Below are 22324 nucleotides of genomic sequence, written 5' to 3'. Positions count from 1 at the left end.
TTAATGAGCTCGTCTTTGTTTCCACAGCATTGCAGCATACTCGCACAAGGATGAAGATGATGATTTTTGGTGAACTGCTAATTTGCTGGTGAATGTTTTTACACTTTTGATACATTGTGGATAAAGAAATGCATGAACACCAACACATTCCTTGTATTTGTTGTAAAGTGAAAGATTAATTGAGATTTTGCTTTCACTTTTTTTTATTTTCATTAAAAAAAAATAACAGGCCAATTGTGTGTGGGCTTTATCTCTTCAGCAAAACATGATGTTGATTTGTTTGTCCTCCAAATGATTGATAGGTAGCTTTTTTCTTCTTCTTCATGTTTTTGGTTGATTCAAAAGGAGACACTTGCAAGTCACACTTTGGCTAATAGCCATTGCAAAAATGTCGAACCTTGTTTAAAAGTTACAATTCACTGGGGGTATAAGCCCTTCAACATTCATAAAAAAGATTTGTAGAAAATGTTTACTAATAAGATTTACATACAGTCAGCTAAAGTAACCTAAAAGCATCTACAATTACTGAGCTAATCATTAAACAAAACAAGAACAGGCAAACACTGCCTACTTTCACAAAATCAGCAAACCTCATCGTGTCTCAACTCTGCATTCAATCTTCATGCAACAAAAAAAGTTAGCGCAGCAACTAATAGAATAAAATGATTACACAACAGTAATTATAACACATCAAATTCCAATGCAATTATAGAAAAATGATGAAAAAAATGTTTTAAATTTTTTTACACAGTTTACACCTTCAAGTTCTTTAGATAATCCAAACTTGTTCCGCCCAAGCACACTTCTGGTTTGATCACACTGTTGAGTCACTACAGGTCAAAATAATGAGCTAAAACAGTAAGTTTGAGGGCTCGAATACTTATTTGTAATTAGTCAGTAATTGTTGTTATGGCTTATATTGGCATGCTATATATAATACAGAGTGTAATTTAGGCTATGAAATTCTACTCACTGTCCACAATATTAGGTACAGCCACACTATGTCATGAACCAACAGAAGAACTGTATGGAACATCCTATTCAAACATAATACGATTACTGTATTATTATAAAATATTAAAAATCCTTCATACACAAGTACTCACAATTTGTCAAATTTAAACTACCTCATAGGTTTTCCTCCAATCAACTAGGCTACTAGCACTTCCAAAAGGCACAAGCATTTATTTTATTGTAAAAAGTAATATATACAGTTAACAGGGAGCTACTTCCATTTATGGCTAGCAAAGTGGTGGACTCACTATTTGGCAAGCATAATGTCAAGCTAAAAGTTCTATTAAGTCGTGAGAAAGCGACGGTGAAACCCTTTACAAGGATACGCTTGCTGTAAAGTGACACAAAAGATGAAAGAAAGTTCTCAGCTTGACAATAATAGAAACACGCAGAACGTAACAATGTCCTTCAAACATTATTGTAACGGCTATTTTATAATATAGTTTTTAAATTGGATTGCATGAATGCTTTTCAAACTGAGAGTTTTGGAGGAAGCGCAACAGCATGAGAAAAATAATGAAAAACTGTTGATGTTTTTTTTCTATTTTGAAAAGACCCTGTAAGGAATTGTTCAAGTGAGCTCATTCTAGGATGCATATTTTTGGTTTGAGTCAGCGTCAGTTCTCTAAAAGTGTGAATTTGAAGCCCTTTTCATGCCAAAGTGGAAAAACATTGTGAAACCATAAAAAAAAAAAACATTTTTACAGATTCCTTAAAAATGCAAAAAATACTTTTCAGGAGGGGCTTTCCAATTTCTTGACATATTCATTGGAGAGGCGGGCGGGGGGGTTCATTAGCTATAAACTATTACCATTCAAATGATATCATTCAATCATGAAATATTTCACTGTGTATGTAGTAAATTAATTTCTACGATATTCATATTTATTGCGATGCACCATTAAGTAGTTTGTAGTAAAGGTCTCACTTTGAATTGGATTTAACAGGTATACCTAATGTTGAGGCTTAGTGAGCATTCACATATACAAAATTATAGTTGTACAGTACATGCTTTACATTTTGTCATTGTTCATCCAGCTCCAGCAGACCCCTGAGGTAGAGTTAATATAGGCCAGGAAGTTAATACGTTTGCACATAAGACTGCCTTCATGCACGTTTATCCAATTTTTAAATCTGTTGAAATAAATTCACAGTCATGTTTTTGTGCATGTCATGAGCAGATTTTACAGCCTTAATAAACTTGGGAAGAATTCAATACTTGTCAATGTATTGCCTCTTGTCACACTGTGGTTACCATATGTGTAACCATAATAATAATGTGGATGCACCTTGCAAATAGTGGTTAAAAAAAATGACAGCGATCAAGACAACCAAACGGGCATGTAAAAGAAGCAAAATACTGCATGTGGAGTTAGTGCAGAAGCTGCAGCGTGTTAGTCTGTTAGTACGGCACAGGTGGTTGTTGTAGCCCGACGGGTTCAGAATGGCCTTGTGTGCCCTTTGCGTGAACGTATGTGTGCGTGTGTGCAATGGCCTTATGTGTAGGAATGAAGGCATTCCTTGGAGCGTGACGTGATGTCCTGCAGCTCCTGCTCCTCTTTCATTTTGATGTCTTGGTAGGCATGCATTTGACTGGCGTCCTTAAGGTAGGCCCAGTTTGCGGAGAGAATCATGAGGAAGTGGATCTGGAACAGAAGGGTGAGGTGGGTGGCCGGTGAGCAGGGCAAAGAGAAGAGGCAAAGCAAAAAGCTTGTCAAAAGGAGTCTTCAACTACAGTGCAGTGGACACCCGCTATTCGTGAGAGGAAGAGACAGCTAATAGCGAAAAGTCATGAATTATTGACAGTCATTATAACTGCAAATGAAAGAAAGGAACAACACGAACACCCAGCATGTCGGCCCTATTTTTTTTTTGGGGGGGGGGGGGACGTTTCAAATTGGTTTGACGTCAAAAGGGTTTATTATTCTCAGATGGTGATTCGTATTAATTATTAAAATACTACAGAAATGACACCTCAACAGCATGTGGGTGAGTAGAAAAAGAAAGCCAGAGGATGCAAGCTTTTGGAGGTTAGTACAGAGCGTGCGCAAATAATCTAAATTTATGTTGTTTCAACACATTTTCATCAGGATTTAAGAAATAAACGAGGTAAAAATTTTTTAAAGAAAATTTGTTTATTTTATAAAGAATGTAAAGGCTACAGTCTTCAAAGGAAAAAACAAGATGTAATTAAATATATGAAAATTATAAGTGACTATAAACAGACTTTTAAGCTCAGTGTTAAGATAAAAAAAGCTCTTCAATGGCACTTTCGAGAAGAAATGAAGGACAACATTTTATAGTGAAGGCAAAACCAGCATCTGCTCTAATGTAAAAAAAATAACACATTTATGCTTTTTTTTTTTGAAAATCATAATCATACTAATGACAAGAAGTTTTAGAGCCACTCTGAAACCAACAAAAGACTTTGAGAATTAAGTTGAAAGTTTGAGAGAAGTGTGATTTTTTTCTTTTTTATTTTATTTTTGATTTAGCAAAAAAATGTCAAACTTTACAGACTATTTTGTGCTAGGAAAATAAACGTTTTGAGAAAAAAAAATGGATACAATGTTACAAGAATAGTCATAGTCATGAAGCTGTGAAAAAAGAGAAGAGTAAAAAGTAAAAAAACAAGAATAAAGTTCTAACATGAGCAAAAAATTAAAAATAAAAGTCATTTATAAGAAAAAAGAACTAATTAATGAAAATTAAGTTGTAATATTACAATGCTAAATGATTCAAAATTGTTTCCTCATATGTTCAATAATTATTTTATTTTCAGTGTGGCTCTAACACATCATGAAAACGTAACTTAAACAAGATATGAGCCTCCGTTATATGCTTGACGTAAAATATAAAAGACGTGACAAGTCATGAGTGGGTTTATGACCAATAAAAGCGGCCTCAAAATTTCTTTAAATGTAAACTTGACAATTATTTGCATTTGTCTAATGTGATGCATTTAAGCAGATCCAATGATGACTAAATGCTGTCTTCTCTGCAAGCATGTGAATTGAAGAATATAAATAACACTGGTGTGGTTTTTTTAGGCGTGCGTACTGCGAGAAAGTCATGTGACATCATCTAGAAGTGCGTGAGACAAACTAGTCTAAACACTCCAAGTGTCATTAGGCGTCCTCGCTAAAAAAAAAAAAGAAAAAGCGCACAGTCAACAATTTACACTTTGTTCTACGAGAAGTTTTCTGTCTATTGTTTTTAGTTGGTTTTGCGGCGAGCGCCGTGCCGCGCTGTTGTTAAAAACAACAACAAGAAAAATGAAATTAAAACTTAGTGCAGCAGTCTTCTCGACTCTTAAACTTCAAAACGGCATAGTTATAAGTGGTAGCCATCATGTAGATCAGCTGGTGGAAGAGAACAAGAGAAGGTTGTGAGAGAACATGCGGGCGTACTCGGACCGCTTTGTTAAAAAAAAAAAAAGTCAGCTCGCAATGCAAATAGATCACACTTGTGTCTAGACACACAAAAGCTGTACATACATCTTTTCAGACATTGCAAAGTGAAGTCAGACCTCATGAGAATTTAGTACGAATACAAATAATACAGAACCACTGCCCAAGTGCAGTTCAGTTGTGTTTAACTTCTTGATACATTTTTATTTTATCTTTAAAAAGTACTGTTTATTTTATTTAGGTCCAAATTGTACTAATGTTTCATGTGCAATAGATTTTTATTGATTCATGAAGTCACAGAGACTTTAATATTGATTGGCAATGCGTATGAAGTCTTCCTTCTTATTTTATGTATTTTCTCTTAAAATTTGAAGTAAGATGAAAAAAATGCAACTTCAGATGTTCCACTATACTTATGTAAAAGATGAATTCAGTTTTGGGGTGAGGGCTGATACCCAATAGAGCTTTTGTATTTATTTGTTTTTACAACATACACTAACCCTGTAATCCTATTGGCACTTTAAAAGCGTTTGTTTAGGTTCATAGTCATTGCTGACTTGAAACATTTTTGTACAATTTTCAACTAAATTCTCATGAGAACACAGTGCTAGCATCGTTGCAGATGGATTGCTAAAATGGAATGCGAGAGAATCACAACATTGACATATTTTGTGTTAAGGCTTTCTTACCAGAGCGATCACAGTGGCTCCAGCTCCAGCACAGGCTACGATGTACAAGTGATATGACAGGTAGAACTGAAAAAGAAAATAAAATGGTGTCACATCTGTTTTCTCTACATTAGGGCCACGGCACATACGTGGAGGATTTTGTCTCACCTCGCTGGTGTTGCAGATGTCACCTAGCGTGGATCCACAGGCCTTCCCCGGTGTTGCACTCCATGGGATGATTCCTGAAAACTCATGGGTTATTTTGAAACTTTGACAAAAGTCGGCTCCTGTAGCTGCCAAGAAGTTCGCCATGTCTTACCGTACTGACGGACGTCCACGCAGATGGAGTCGATGTCGGTGAGGTTGGATGCGGACGATTTCATGGTGGCGCACGTGGACCACATGTTGTAAAAGAGGAAGACGGGCACGGCGGAGAAGCCGAATACGCCCAGCCAGGCCACGCCCAGAATGTAGGTGATGAACACAAACTGAGGACACACACAGACAGTATCAGAAATGTATCCATCACATCCATCTATTTATTTACTTATTTATAATTTGTATATGTGCAGCACATTGTTGAGTTCTTAAAATGTATTAACATTAATTAATCATTACTTTATAAATATTTTTTATGATTTTTGAAGAAAAGTCAGAGTTCTTTCTTTCTAACAAAATAGAATTAATTCAAATTCATTGAATTAATTATTATTATTATTAAGAACTACAATAAAGAAGAACTAGAATGAATACATTTCTATTATTCTTTTATTATTTTTCTGAAAATTATTAGTAGTATTCCAAAAACAAATTGATGTTTTCAAAAGTGTGCGTATTAATACCAAAACAAGAATGTAAAATAAATAATACATACATAAATAAATGTGTAACTCTTTTGCGGGATTTTGCTTCATTTTGTTCTCTTGCATCTCCAAAAATACGCGAGGAAGCTCCTCCTTTGGGAGCGACTATGTGGTGTGCTTGACTTTCTCACAATTCATCTTTCCTTCGCGCACTTAATAACTTCCAACAATCAACTGTGACATGCCGATGGGCTGTTTACAAAAATACCATTCCGCTGATGCATCGGCCGCAGAGGGTGGTCTTGAACTCGCTGTGCAGCTCCTTGACGGCGCCGGTGGTGTAGAAGCCCTCAGCAAGCAGGATGATGCCGTACAGGAAGAAGAAAGAGGCGATGCCGTAGATGACGTACTGCATCAGCTGTATTCTGAAACCAGACCAAAACGCAGAGCGGCTCCTCACTCTCAGTCCAAGTGTAGAGAGACACTTGATGACAATGTCTCCGGAGGAACTTTGAAAGTCAACAGAGGCTTCTAAATCGACGCATGCTCAGCTCCTGTCATTCCTCCTTTATTACCGAGGCTAATGGACGCTTTTGTAACAAGGTCCATATTGGGACAACTCTGGCCCAGCATTTGGAAAACACAGCGGACTAAAAATAACCACAATGAAGTCATTAAAGTGGTTTGCTTTTCATACATTTGGCCTCCTGTGATACCAGAGAAAGATTACATCACAAACTATGGAGTCAAACATAATCACATTTGTCTTATCTTCTGATGTCTTGTCCATCTTATCGAAATGCCACACAGATTCCACTTACACGTCGGTGAGCATGGCGTGATCACTGGCCACCGTGGAGAAGTGACTTTCCAGGATGCTGACGGTTCCCGTGAGTGCCACGTGACCGCAGCCGCAGAAGAGGGCCACGCCGGAGAAGCACAAGATGGTCGCCACCAGCGACGCGTACGGCACACCGCCTAAACATTTGATGCAGCACTCGAAGCAACCTGAAAACAAATAAGATTGAAACACGGGATTTAAAACGGATTCATTCATTTGTGCGGGTTGTCATAGAAATAGGCGTGTCGTGGAAATCGATGGCAGATGATCAAGTGACCCACACGGGGCCGCCTTCCTCTCGGGTGGTTGCACGAAGCTGCAAACCAACCAACCGCACGCAACGTGTTTTCCTCTCCCGCGAGTGTGTGTGCGTGACAGGATGTTGTCGTCTTGGACGTCCTGCTTATGTTTGAAAGCGTGCGTGCATCCAAATGCGGTAAAGATGTTTCAAGATGACATGTGCAGCACAACAATGTTTGCTTCTTCTCCCCACAATTTTAGAATCTGAGCATGAATGTTTCTGCTTCCTTCTGCTGTTAATTCCCAGATTTTATTCTTGCTTTTTCCATCAGGCTTTGCTGCCCGGGAGCTGACTGGCTGAGTAAGTTTAAACAGATCTACAACCACTGGCACTTTAACTCGACCACTCATCCGGACTGTTTGTGTAGTTCGGGGTGATGCTAAAATATTTGTCCCGGGCTGGGAATCGCAGGCGAAGGTCTGAATAGATGTGGGACAAAATGTTCCGGGCTTTTCTGTTTTGCTGGAGCAAACTATCTGACAGGAAATACAAGCAGGGCTAAACATTTGCTTTCTTTGGTCAAGAGCTCAAGGTGGAGGATTTTCTTTGGAAGGAAGAGCCCGAACTTTAAATCTGAGAAGAAATTCAAATTCATTCAACGTGCCAGTTAGTAATTAAGTCCTGTCAGGAAATGAAAATACGAGCATATGTGGAGTCATCCATCTCCTGATGCAACTTGCTAGACCAACTTGCCATGATAGCCACTTTCGCACACTTCCTGACTTTGATATTTCTGATGGACACATATAGGTGCTGTGTCTCCGCACAGGATATTGAGTCCAGCTGCAAAGTGATTCAAGTCCTTTTAAAGGGGGAAGCGATGCGTGAATCAAAACGACGTGGACTCAATCATTGTCTATATTTATACTAAATTCCTGCAGATTGTCCCAAACAGACTCACATGACCCCTGGGCACAAAATTAGGTACATGTGCCTTTTTTAGGTCAAATTCTTTGAGTGCTCATTAGTGGGTGATGAAGTAAGATTAAATGTGTCTTTCCATATATTGGCTGCTTGACGATCGGTGTGTGACACATGTTTAAAACATCAGCCAGTCGGGCCCCTGACTGCGCTTCTCTTCTCTGTTTAGAACATCTTTACAAGCAGTCAGTAAGCAAATACCGTTCTTTGCCCCAGGGTCAACTGCAGATGGCTTATGCAGCTGCGTGGATTTGTCAAAGGTATATTTTAATAATATGGATGTATGGAAAAAATGCACTAAACAGCTTTTGGCTGTACAAAATAGGCCCGTAAGTTCAGACAAATGTCTTGAATGTTTCTTACAGTTGCGGTTAAAAGCTTCTATCAACCAGTATTCTATGGAATAGAACAACGGGAATCTCAAATTGTAGAGTTAATAAAGTTTTGTTTTGTTATTTAATTATATTTACTTTGAGAGAATTAGCTTAAAACTTCCAACACGATGGGGTTGAATGTTCAAAACGTCACATGCTGCCTATGCATTATATGTTTTGACATAAAATTTCTTATCGAGTTTGACAGCTAACAAATTCCATCGGCCATAATAAAAATCACGTTGGCAACTTTGTTCCCTTTGATGACTTTCACATGGTTCGGATCTCACCGCCACACAGCTCTCCTGCTCCGGTTAGGATTGTGAAGGCGACGGGAGGATGAGGGGGAGGGCCAGACAACTTGTTTGTGTTAAGCTCTCATTTGTCACACTAGCATCACAAGGAGAGAGATACTTGTGAGTGTCATTGTGTGAGAGAAAAGGAAAAGAAAAAAAAAAACAGACGCAGAGGCCAAGAAGTTTGAAAACAAAGACGTGTCTGTGTGCGTCTCTCCATCACATCCAGTTCATTCAGAGCTCCAATGAGAACCGCGGCAAGGCTTTTTCCGGCCAACCACTGGGTTCCAACCAGAATCGAAAATGCAGCGCTTGGTCTCGAGGGTCATCAAGACCATTTATTAAAAAAAAGTGTCTCCTGAGATGGATGATGGTCAGAAGAGCATCTTTAATTTATATGTCATCACCGAGACATCGCGCATTAACTATCCTGCAGCTGGCGCCACCCCCGCCCCCCGTAACCCCCCCCCCCCTACATCCATCCATCTATCACCGCCAACCACAACATGACCACGGCCTGTCATCACCACTAAGCTGAAAACCTTCCAACAGCTGGAAAACATAAATACAGGGCACCCTCGGAATTATAACACAATCTAGTCATCTATTTTCTATACTGATTGTCTTCATTAGGGGGTGTGTGTATGTATGTATCTCCAAATCTCCAACCTGACTTAATGATTGGTGGAGTACACCCTGGACTGGTAACCCATCCATCCATCCATTTTCTGTACCGCTTAGTCCCCACTGGGGTCGCGGGCGTGCTGGAGCCTATCCCAGCCGTCATCGGGCGGTAGGCGGGGGACACCCTGAACCGGTTGCCAGCCAATCGCAGGGCACACAGAGACAAACAACCATTTGCACTCGCACTCACACCTAGGGACAATTTGGAGTGTTCAATCGGCCTACCAAGCATGTTTTTGGGATGTGGGAGGAAACCGGAGTGCCCGGAGAAAACCCACACGGGCCCGGGGAGAACATGCAAACTCCACACAGGGAGGGCCGGAGGTGGAATCGAACCCGCACCCTCCTAACTGTGAGGCGGACGTGCTACCCAAGTGCGCCACCGAGCCGCCGGACTGGTAACCAGTCAATCATAATTATGGTCCTGCTGAGGCACAATTTAGAGTCATTCATTTTATTTCTTAACAGAGACGAGAAAACCCATACAAGATTGAGCTTCGAACACAGAACAAACATGCTAACCATTAGTTCACATTGAAAACAGCAGGGGGCCCAAAATTGAACCCTGTGGAACACCATATGTGTGACTCAGAGGCTGACACAAAGTTCTGACTGCCAAAGGATATCCTAACACTTAAGAAAAGAACATGATGTCAGTTATGAAAAATGGATCTCCACCCATTTAGCCATTTTAAAGCTGAAAACATTTTTAATTTAACATCCAAAATAACATTCAAGGCCCACAGTACAAGTTTGTAGAGAACAACGTTCTTATTTACTACATTACTACCACAAGCTTGCTCAAAACCTACAGTATTGAATATTTCATTTGTGTATTAATGTTTCCGTTTTATTAGGCTGTCATGTGAAACATATTTGGATTCACACGTCGTGTATCATCGTCGAGCCCCCGCAGGCCGGTATGACCGTAAAAAAGCACCGTCCGCCTTTTATCTGATGTGTAACCCTCATTGCTAACAGATGTGTCTGTTTACAGCTAACCATTGTTTGCTGGCACTCTGAAGGCAGCGCTGCCAAAACACGAATATATCTATGAGTCTTATTTTCCACCCTCGCTCCACTTAAAAGAGTCATGATGCCGCTAATGGCCTCCCTCCCGAGACAAGGCCGATCGGAGTGAGGGGGAAATTTATCAAAAGTGGCCTCTGTGTTTACTTTGCTGAGACGGCAAGCAGCAGTTGTCCGCTGATACCCGCCGACTGCTCCTCATCCCTCCACAGTTGAACCGTCACAATAAAAACAGAAATCTAGTCTACAAATAAACCGATGGTAGCAATGAGATTTTAACGTGACATATGTTTATTATTGTGGTCGCAGTTCATTGCACTGCAGCATACCCAGCGTTGTTTTTTAATATTTGGGATATAAATATTTGAATATAAAACATATTTGCGTGCCTAATAAACTGACCAATTGCAATATTGTCTGACATCTATCGGTCCGTCCATTTTAATACAACTTATTCTATTCAGGGTTGGAAGAATTGGAACCTATCCCAGCTGACTTTGGGTGAAAGGCAATTTTCACCCGAGACCGGTCTCGCCAGTCAATCCCAGGGACCAATGAGACAGACAACCATTTATACTCACATTCCCACCATAGTGGGAATTGAACCCGAAAGTCAATCGTCTAAACCTCAATGCCATCCAAAATCCTACAATGTTCGTCCAAATACTGTTCTGGCCCTAACTTGACCATCACTTAATTGTTCAACGTGTGAAGCGAGTATGCTGTTCCCAGACTCTTTCAGAGACCAAAGTAGCACCATGAATATCAATCCCGATAGATTCCTGATGGATGAGGGTGAACCCCAAGTAGGACCTCAACTTTGAGTTGTCAAGAAGCTTTGCGTTTCCCATGTGAGGTCAAAGAGGTGTGTGTCTACTGGAATCGTCATAGTTTAGGTAAAACAGCAAAGAAGTTGAAGAGGAGCACAAAGAAGTGGCGGTGGTTAGACGGCGCGCGCACACAAGGCAGCTTGTTAAAAATACGGATGGGCGAGGGCCGATGGCAAGGGATGACCGGGGCGACAGGGGGAAAGAGGATCTTGGCAACGACGCGTAGAGAGGCCCCCGGGGGCATGCTAATGAGAGAAAGCCCTTTCAGTGGGGAGTGGGGTGAAGGGGGGGGCTGGATTGGGGTCTTCTCACGGATACCAGACTTGGGAGAAAAAGGGGGAGCCTCAGGGGTCAGGGAAGCGAACTTAGCAGGGATCCCACAACACAACAACAAATGGCCGCACTAATCTTGAGACTTTTTTTTTTTCATGGGCGGCTCTGTTGAACACCAGGCGAGCTGACATCATGCTTGTAAAGACGAGATGTTTCGTTAGAACTGTTTTTATGATCACATTAGGACATTCATTGGATCTTTATTTTGTAATAGCCATTCTAATTGCACCGCAAGTTAAAACCGAACACAAATGAAGTATTAGGAGTGGCATTAATCAGCTCCATCCCCAGCAAACATGGAAAAAGCATTTCAAATGGGATTATTTAAGGTATTTACACGACGTCCTCGGTTTACATGGATACCATACATAAGTTTTCATGGTTACGATATACTCAATTACCGCTGTGCTCAATGGGTTTCCATTGGATTGTTTTATATTTATGGCCTAGAGTTGTTTTTCGTAAACAAATATTTGCTGTTGTGCATTAGCATACCATTTGGGGGGTAAAAAAAAACAATGATGTGACTTGAGCTCAGTGAGCATCTTATGGCTGCATTCCCAATTCACCCTCATTTATTTATATTTTTATTTATTTATTTATTTTTTAATTCATTTATTTATCCGTTTATTTATTTATTTGTTTGTTTATTTATTTATTTGTTTACGTATTTATCTGGCAGTGAATAAAGTTAATAAAGGTTTTATGATCTAAATTACATGTCAACTTCCATTGGTTTCTTTTGAAAATTTAGAATGTAGCAAGGCAAACACAGAAAAAGTTTGATATAATTAATCCTAGCAAGTGTGAGAGTTGCTCACTCTGGACCTCATCTGAATGAGGGTGATGGCCAAATTGTGAAACCAAGACACGGCCCTCATTGTGGACTTTCACACAACGAGCTCGATGGCTCCACAGTCGGTCCACAAAAGATCACTTCTCAGCCAGCCGATTTGGTGGCATTCGGCAAGTCGTTACAAAAGCGTCGAAACTATGAAGCATGGAGGGTGTGGCCCACTGGTAAATACCGTGTGGTGAAGTGACACAGTTCTAAACAACACTCACTGTCTGCCTCCAGTCAAACTCATTGATTGTTTAAACAAAAAGCGCAGGCCACAAACTCATTACAGTGATTTTACTGACCCACTTCTGGCAGACAAGTTCGATATGTGAAAAACAGAAACAAAAACAGAGGGTTATCTATCCGGTAGTTCCGGATGAGCAACAAACCGATGTCGATTGAGTTGAAGGGGTTCGCTTGCTGTCTCAAAAGAGTGACATTTTATCAGACTGAGGGGGAGGAAATAAGAGTAAAAAGAAGAAAACCACAAGGAGTTGATTTATATGAAGACTCGTGCCTCTTTGGGGCTCGGTGGGAAAAAAAAGCATATTTTTCCGCTCGGATGCCTTCAAAGGCCCTTTTGCACCGCATTTTACGCTTACAGCGCATGACGGTAAATCATCAGTGGACTCGTGTTGTTTCGGAAGCTCACATAGCACAGAGGCTAGAACTCTAGTTACTTCACTGTAGACATGGCAAGGTTGTAATAATTTAACATTTTTTTTAAATGCCTCATTTTAGTGAAGCTTTTTTCTAAATCAACGATTGAGTGATGCGTAATGTATCAAATCTTTAAATTCACTTTAGCTGATCAGGTTGCCACGCGCGTGGGCGCACGTGTTTGAGGTACCAAAGTACTCATAAAGAGGAATATCAACCCATAAGAGGAACATTTTGCAGCACTTAAGTAGCAGTTTCCTCCTCAAATTTCAAACCCTTTCCTGCTGTTATAACGAGCTTTTGACCAAACAATGGCCAACAACAGCGCCTGACTCAGCACTATTCTAATTGCATGTTTGTGTTAGCTTCTTATTAGGTCTGGGAACGCTCTCCAGTCATGTTTTCCTTCAGTCGTTCTTCCAAAAAGAAAAGAAAAAAAACGGAATATGTGGCTCATCCACAGGCGCTGTGGTTTTGGCTGGCGGCACGTGGCAAGAAAAGTGTGAGACACATGCTTCGTATTACTGTAGGCACGCTTGGAAAGATGTCGCAGAGACTCAAACTGACAATTTAAGGGTGTTCTTTGTCTCATTTAAAAGAAAAACATTGCACTTTTCTTGAATAGTTGTCTTTTTTTAAAGGTGCAAATATGAAATGATGCTTCCAGGCTACAGAGAGCTCATCTTTCAAAAGCTGACACAAAAAAGTTACAGTGAAAATATATACCTCCATTTTCCACTTAGGATAATGGAGGATAATAAGCTTGCTTCGTTTCCAGTTCATATTGATCTTACATTACAGAAAAATGTAATGCCAGAAACTCGCACGCACGCACACCACTAAAAAGTAGCATAATGGGAAAACAAGTTTCTCATAAACACATTTGTTTTGGGCTCTATTTGTGTATATTTTTTACTCTAATTATATAAGACAATCATTAAAACAATAAAAAAAAATCAACATATTCTTATTGATCTATTATTAACGTGACATACTTTTGATTTCATTTAAATGGATAGTGAGATTTCATTATTTTTTTCTAGATGTTTTTGTACACATTTTAATTAAAAATAATAAATAATGCATTAATTTTAACTTACATTTAAAAATGTTAAAACCTTTTTGTATGTTTGTCTTTACACAATGTGTTGACTCGCCTGTAAATCCAATTCTGTGCGGTTAATCCCTTGCATGCACCGACGCCATTGCCATAAGCATCTTTATATTTAGCTCGCAGCAGCAGCAGCCAATCAGCAGCCTCGAGTGATTCATCTTGTCCGATCAGCTCAGTTAAGTGATCTAAAGTCCGCCATTGTGAGAAAAGTCATGCAACGAAGGATATTTTCCCCCCTTCATGGTTGAACAATGTGTTGACATAGCGGGTTGATATCTGTTATGCCTTACATGGTTGTGCGCCGTGAACCGTCATTCAACCCTAACTGATTATGACCACAAACAACTTGCCAAACTCTACAAGACACATGCTGAGTGCGCGCTCACAGATGATGCGGGCCTCTTTTGGAGCAGACGTATGAGAATCGGACCGCACTTGTAATGTCAATATGCTTACCCATGCCAAAACTGTTAACAAGAGTGGGAAAAGAATTGTGGGGTGCGGTATTTGCGTTTGGTGGATAGCGACATCTTGGTGTGACGGACGTGGCTAATTCCTGTTTCAACGACAAGGTTTAAGTATAATGATGGGCGAAAACTTTTAACTTACTGAATGAATCCTTCCGATATACATAAAAAAATGTAGAATCATCACATTTGTTTGCTAGATTGAATTCCACTTGGCTCATTGAGAATATGACCATACCATTTTTTATTAATGCGCGGCGGAGCGCTTTCATTGTGATTTGAACAATAAAAGTGAAAAAAAAAATTTTTTTCTTATGAGGAAAGAACAATAAGTTTTATGTCGCAAGACATTACAAATAGGATGACTGGAATCGACCAATTTTCATTCTGGGATGGGGGCATTTGATGTCACAAGAGGAAATTGTTCTTTGTGGACTATTGAAAAAATATTTTGTCTCTTTAAAACACATGTTGGGACAAAATTTTTTATGGTTGTTGCTATAGGAAACCAGGCAACATCATTCACTCCATATGAGCATTTCCTCAACTCATTCTCACAGTCCAGCTGCTCGCCTTGACACACACACAGACACCAATACACACACGCACTCGACATAATGGAAACGACAGTGGGTGTGGGGTGTCAAAAGGTGTTTCCCATGAACGGAGGGAGCCCTCCCTCTTGGGATCTCTTTCCGCTATTGTCCTCAGCGTCACGCCGCCAACCTCTCACCCCTGACCCAACACTTGGCCCTGTTTCAAACCCTCCTGGACAGCCCCCTGCCCCCACAAGCCTCCACTGCCCACAACCTGTCACAGCAAAGTGGCTCAGCAGACCTATTTAATTCAATTACTTGGCCTTAAGGTGCACAAATCCGGCATCCTGGTTCTGGATCAGAGTAGGAAAAAAAGATAACCTGAATATGACGCTAACACATCGAGCCGGACTCAGACAAGGGCAAAGGGAATCCTAACAAGTGGCCAGCGGACGCTTCTGGCTGTGTACACTTCACTGACCTCCTCCGAGAGTGGGTCAATCCATGGCCTTATTGCTTTAAGCGCTGACAAGCAGCCATCTATCCAAAAGCATCCAGTGTGCAAAGCGAAAGCCATTTGGGACTCCATCCACTCGTGTAATGCTGACTTTCAACTCTCACTGTGCGTACAATACACCAAAGTGAACGAGCAATATAAACAGTGACAGCTGTACCTCAAATTACAATACTGCAATGAGTCTCTTTAAATAATGCCATTTTGTCTTCCTATTATGAGCAATGTTCTCATTTGATGGCACCGATACCGAGCCCCGATACCACCAGTACTTTTGATACATTCACTTTTTCCCCAAAATTGATCACTTTAAACAAAGCACTACATGTCCCCAAATAGCATTTTCCTTATAATTCCAATTTACTAGTATCATGAAATCAATTCTGAGGCAAAAACTAAGCAGTCCGATAGATTGATTGAGTGGCGTGTCCTCCATGTCCATATCAGTCATAAAAAGTAGCTCTACACTTTCCAGATGTTGCAGATGTATTTTCCCATACATTGGGAGTCAAACGATTCAAATGACTTTGGAGACATTGAGGACTTTGGAGACATTCATAACGTGCACACATATCCCGCTATGGGTCTGTGTGTGTGGTTTAGGAGGTCACAAATTTGAGAACACCCCTTCCAAAAAAAACTGTTGTTTACTGTCATTCCTCTTCGTCAGCTAAACCAGATGGGAGCACTGCCAAACGTTCCCTTTTTGCATAACTCCAGTATCATATTTAAAAAGACAGCATTATTCGTTTGCAGTTTAAAAACGTAACTGTTCATGCAATCGGCTTTGACTCCCTCCTCCGCATCTGTCACTGCACAAAAGCTCAACTTTTGCAGACTTTGGACAGCTTGGCAGAGACGCTTCCTGTGGGCCTATCGTGCTTTCCTCCGGAGGATTGTAAGCAGACAATGAGAGCTCTCGCATGGAAACAAGTGAGAGAGAAAGCAGGTGTGTGCAGTGGCCTTTAACTTGGCAGCCTTGGGTGCACAACATCAGGATGAGTCATCAAACTTTGGCGCCATGCTCCGCCCACACGCAAACTGGATTGGAGAATTGAATTGCTAGAATAGGCTAAATTCAATTTTTCTGACTGTCAAATGACAGAATTGCAATGTGTTTTTAGACATGGATTTTTTTTTGGGTGGGTCTACTCATGATTGATATGCCTACCAAATTTTGTTTCTAAGGACATTTGAATAAAAATAAAAAATAAATCGGAGTGAGTTATTTGGGCAAATTTTCATCAACAAGCCTACAAAATATGTTGAGTAAGACACAGAGTTAATCTTCCTTATTTGTACTGCATCCTAAATTCGACAAAGCATTGCACCATTGCAACATCTCGATATCCAAAACACACCAGAGCTTTAATTTTACATTCACGCCAGCTACAATCTGCCGCTGGGCTTTCCTACAAAGCTCTGTGCGATTTTCATTGGGTGCACCGGGGGAGGGGGGGGCACCCCCAACATGCTTTTGTCTTACGGTTGTTTAGCAGCGGCGGTGAGCACAAAGGCCGATCTGTGGCGACTTGAATGCACTCGAGCGGGCACTCGGCCAACAGCTCGATCCTTGCAGGGTCCCACCGTGGAGTAGCGCACTAATGAATTCTGCTCTCTCTCACACACAAACGCAAATGAACTTGCAGGAGAATTAGCTGGAAGGGATTCTTCTTCGACACAACTCATTTCTATTGGTGGTGCTGAAAGGAAGATTCACATGCAGCTGTTGAAGGCTCACTTGTGCATTTAATGTGTACAGGGTTAACAAAATTTATGAGTAACCCAACTAAAGATTATTTAAGGTATCAGCTGTTGCTTGGATGATTTTTTGTTTTGAATATCAAAATTTAAGGGGGGGGGCTGGAACGGATCTATGACGTTACAATTCATTTTAATGTGTAAAGATGTTTTGAGATACACGTTTTGAGTTACGAGCATGGTCACTGAACGAATTAAGATCGTAGGTCAAGGTGTCACTATGTGTCAAGGTTTGGATAATACATCAACTCGGCATTAGATTACGCAAGAGTGCCTAATAAAGTGACTTTTGCTAAGATCGCAGCTCTGCCAACCATGTAAATAAGTGTGGTGATATAATAGAGAAGATGTTTCGACCACAGTGCATCATATGATTGAGAGCACAGTTGCAATTACACGGCTCAGCCACTATGTCAAATTAGCAAATTCCTTGACTTGTCACAGCCACGCTATGGAATTAAGCACTGTTTGGGTCACATCAATGTTATGCCAATAAAACATTCACTTCATGATACTGTATTCTATCATTGATCACTTTTATCCTGCTTTTCTAAAAGACTTAAGGTATCAGCTTTGGTCTTCAACCCCCACTGGTTAACCCCCCCCAAACACCCCTGCAGCTTTAATCCCCTGGCCCAGATCCTGACCGACCTCTCTAGACTTAAAATGTCTAGGCGACCACTCGACTCGCCTCAACACTTCAGGCTACCAGCAAAAAAATACATAATTACTTCTGTATAAATGTTTCCTTGCATACTTGAAAAAAGTTGAGCTTGCACGCCTGTTGAATGAATGCTCACTGGCCGCATGCTTCCATTGTGTCCCCATGGGCCTTCCAGAACAATCATCTGACTATGAACAAAAACACCGACGCAGAACTCGACAACACTGGCAAACAGCAGACGTGCAAGCTGCCAACATATGGCGGATGTGTCGAAAAAGACCAAATTAAAAGTCTTATCCTGCACGTGCGTGGCAGGAGGTTACGTTTATTTGGCAAAATAAAGGTTAGATTGTGTTTTATGCTGCTGTAAATCAATGAAGGAGTAAATTCTGAATTATAGAACATAGAACGTCATACAATCAAAATCCAGAATGATCAGAATGTGCCAGATGGACAAAGCAAAAGCAATCCATTTTTTTTTATGGCAAAAGTGTGAAGTTATGCAATGGCTAAGTCAATCAGCATGCATTTCACTTGCTGAAGACACAAATGGAAGCAAAAGGCCCTCAAGAGCAAGCAGGAAGTGAAGACAGCTGCAGTAGAGGCCTGAAATTAAAAAGCACATTTTGTTCGTTTCACTTCAAATCCATTGTGGTGGTGTGTCACTGGCCCAGTATAGGATCGTGTGGGCAAATCCGGACAAAACACAAACGCACAGTGACCAGGCTTCCAAGTCGGGGTCAAGGTCACTCACTGCACATGCTTGAGCACAGGCCTCCCCAGTCTGGGCCTTCTACTCTGATCACTTCACAAGTCACAATAGTCAATGGGCTTGCTTTGTTTTTAACAGGTCAGAACTTTCCACAACATTAACATGCAAGCAGCGCGGCACACTTGCTGCAGGAAAGACCACAAAGTCAAAACTTTGGAGTTGAAAACGTCATCATGTGTCGAAAACGTCAGCTAGTCAATGAGGATGTTAAAGATGACGTTGTTTGTGTTATTTTGGGAGATTAGTCATTGTTTTTCTTGCTGATATTGGTCATTTGTTCTCATTTCTCATGGGAGGTGACAATGGTGAGAGAGAAAGCAGGAAGAAAAAAAAAGATTACGTATGAAAATTGAATGCAGTCAACTGTATTTTGGCTGGCAAATGGAAACAAGCCCAGAAATGATGCAAGTGTGACGGCTACCTCATTACTGAGCATCATTTCTGCAATTAATGACAACGAACGAAATACGTAATGTTGTTTAGGGTTGATTGATGGGTCATCGGAGGTTAGCGCATTTGAGGCATCGTTTGGCTGTCGCATCTCAAGGGGGACGTTAGGGGAGATAAACAACTTTTCATACTCACATTTATGCCTAGGGTATTCAAGACCCCGACAAGCCAAAGTCTCAAGTCTTAAGTGCTAACCACTAGTCCACCTTGCTGCCTTTGTAATTGCTAACCGTGCAGCAAAAAACCCCAAAAAAGCTCTTCTCTGCTCCGATTCAGGATGCTGGGTCACGGCACACACGATCCACCACCGTGTGTGTGCTGATGTGACACTTTCCAGACATACCCAGAGAGATGAGACAGGAATGTGGAAATCTGAGACAGGAGACTCATCTTCGAAGACACAAAATCATAACAAAGCGCTTGTGCGTGTGTGAGTTATCTCAAAGTGAACTTTGTAACATCTGACACCACGTTCATCCCTCTGCGCTGTCAAGAGGCATCTGGAAAACATCTGTCATCACCCAGGCATTACCGAACGTCAGTCGAGAAGCACTCACTTCATATTTAATGTCGTGTCCTAAAATCTGGACCTGATTTGGACAACCTTCACCGAAAGCGTGTCTACGATTCGGGAAAAGTTTCCGTAAAGGATGAAAAGTGTGGATTTTACGATGAGAGTCTGGTGTGCTATGTTTGATTATTTAGGTCTTAAATGTGACACAAAATGGAATCTTCACAAAACAGTCAGCTTTATTAAACTAAATATAATATATATATAAAAATACAAACATGACATTATGATGAACAATGACTCATTGGATTTGTCAACAAGAACCAAAAATAGACACCCTCCTCAAATAGGCACCTTGCTTTTCCTCATTAGAAAAACAGACTGTAGCAGTAATTAACTTGGTTCATATATGCTAGATGTCCCCTGACCTGGATTTGAACCCTGACCCTGAGTCCAAAGTCAATGTTGCCAACTGACTCATCAAGCCATCTCCAACATTTGCTTCAACTTCAGCCCGCCCAAATTCAATCTTCAATCCAATCTGCTGGGTCAAAATAATGAACCTAATTTTGTGTGAAAGTAACCGTCTTCTCAAAATTCACAGCTATTCAACAAGTGGGTTAAAAAAAAAAGAAGCATTTTTAAGTGTGTGTGGACTGGTGGCTAGTCAATCACAGGGCACATATAAACAAATAACAAAATATGCTTGCAATGGGTCGGACTTGCATGTTTTGGGAGTGTGTGAGAAAGTCGTAATATGACAAAATGGTGGCAACATGTGACCACACGAGGAAATGCCCTTACGGCTTGCGGGTGAAAACTTGGTCGGATGAAAGCGAGGAATAACATCCTCACATCTCAACTCCAAGCAACCAAGTCTTGCATTTATGGTTTTAAGCCCATGTTGTTCTCTCGCTGTGTTAACCACAAAACAAGATGGTGGTTACCGTGTGAGAATGAAGAAGAAAGAGGAGGAGGGTTAGAGGATTCCGTTCAAAGGCCATGTTGCTGCGAGACTCTCGGGCGATTCAACAAACTTGGGTGTTCGTGAACGGAGGCGCCGCACAAAGGAGCGCCTCCAAATTAGGAGCACAAAGACGCCACTGTGGGAGCCTCCCAGCGAATTAATGAGCACTGATACATATTCTCACAAACGCCTCATAACAAATACGGGGAGGGGTGTCACGAGATTGCATGCCCGCGGCCATTTTGTGGTAAAATGTCCTGAAACTGAGACAGTTTGTTATTATCAAAAAAAAAATAACAAAAATATTGTGGGCAAAACAACATTTTTTGACTATTTGTTTCACTTCCTTGGTCATTGTGCTGCTCTTCTTGGTGTGTGCACCTTAAACCCCTCGAGGCAGTAAAATCCAGGCCATAAAGAATGTATGCTAGTAAGTATGGTCGGATTAACTGTCTACGTGTGTTGCTCCACCGTTATTGCATCACAGATGCTATTGGTGAGCTCATCTATGGTGTTTCCCATTATCTGCACATTTCTAGACAAAGTTATGTGCTTGTTTTAGGAGCAGAACATGTATCATTTTTTTGTCATTTTCCTTTTAACTTCTTTTTATACTTGAATGGCAGCTAAGAAGAAAAACAGCAGTTGATGACAGCAGCAGTGAAATTGATTTCCATTGCTTTTCCAGGAAAATCTGACACAAAAAAAAAGAATTACACTTGAGAAGATCTTAAGATCTACTTAACTGTGCTAAGGGGTGGGGGCCAAGCATATTCTATTCCATTTGGAGCTGATAGAATTTTTCGGGAGCATATCCAGCACAATGTCAATGCATTGTGGAGAAACTATTCCCCATTGTAAAAAAAGAAAAAAAAGAAGAAAAAAAAAACACCAACAACATTGAACAGCGTTATCCCATTATTGTTTTGAGTAAACTAGACATAAATATTGAGTGGACAGCAAAGTGCTGATGTGTTGGGAGGGAGCGTGTTGGGGGGGGGCTCTGTTAAAACCATTCAAAACAAGTGACAGTGATTGTTTGATTTACTTCCAGCTATTTTACTAGAACAATGCAAGACTATCAAGCACTGAGTGATTGAATCTGATTGCTGATCAATCACTGATCGGCAAAGGCGTGCATCTATTGTGAGACAATAACGCAAGTGAGTGAAGGCACATACAGGCGCGATCAGGCAACACTTAATCTCTCTAATCGCTTTCCTCGACTCAATCCCACTTCGGAGACAACACATATTCCAAAACACACCGCAACTTATTTTTTTTTTTAATTTGGTTCAAAGTTTGAACGGACTATTACGCACGGGAAAAAAGTTTGCACAGCCACATAAAGCAAAGCCTGCGCGTTATTTTGAGTGGATAAATAAAAAGTGAAATGCACTCACCCATGTTTAAAGGTCTTCCCCGTGAGTCCGAGGGCGTAACCGTCAGATGCAAGCCGTCGAGCTGTTTTGGGTGCACCGCTTCTCGCGAATCCTGAGATGCGCCCTAACTGGACGCTCGCAAACACTTTGGAGACAGCCCCGATGACGTCGTCAAATAGGG

The 22324-nt window shown here is 40.8% G+C and overlaps 2 protein-coding genes across 4 annotated transcripts in view; one reads left to right on the top strand and one right to left on the bottom strand.

Moving 5' to 3' along the window:
- The window catches only part of ofd1 (OFD1 centriole and centriolar satellite protein), a 6036-nt gene extending 5802 nt beyond the window's left edge, over positions 1 to 234 (top strand). For both annotated transcript variants that reach the window (XM_061286813.1, XM_061286812.1), the window contains exon 22: positions 28 to 234. In XM_061286813.1, coding sequence (XP_061142797.1) covers positions 28 to 73 — 46 coding nt within the window. In that variant the 3' untranslated portion in view covers positions 74 to 234. The remainder of the gene's footprint in view (positions 1 to 27) is intronic.
- gpm6bb (glycoprotein M6Bb) lies at positions 152 to 22324 on the bottom strand. Of its 2 annotated transcripts, none has more exons than XM_061286832.1 (7): positions 22165 to 22324; positions 6717 to 6903; positions 6164 to 6320; positions 5412 to 5580; positions 5261 to 5334; positions 5114 to 5179; positions 152 to 2660 (listed from the first exon to the last, which is right to left on the bottom strand). In XM_061286832.1, exons 1-7 carry the CDS (start codon positions 22166 to 22168, stop codon positions 2511 to 2513), a joined length of 807 nt encoding a protein of 268 aa, XP_061142816.1. In that variant the 5' UTR covers positions 22169 to 22324; the 3' UTR covers positions 152 to 2510. The 2 variants fall into 2 exon arrangements, with proteins under 2 accessions (XP_061142816.1, XP_061142817.1); XM_061286833.1 differs by lacking the exon at positions 152 to 2660 and adding an exon at positions 3131 to 4376.

Source organism: Syngnathus typhle, linkage group LG9 (assembly GCF_033458585.1).
Source record: "Syngnathus typhle isolate RoL2023-S1 ecotype Sweden linkage group LG9, RoL_Styp_1.0, whole genome shotgun sequence".
In the NCBI taxonomy this organism is placed as follows: domain Eukaryota; kingdom Metazoa; phylum Chordata; class Actinopteri; order Syngnathiformes; family Syngnathidae; genus Syngnathus; species Syngnathus typhle.
The sequence above is the reverse complement of the archived record's forward strand: the minus strand, read 5'-3'. Positions and strand labels throughout refer to the sequence as shown.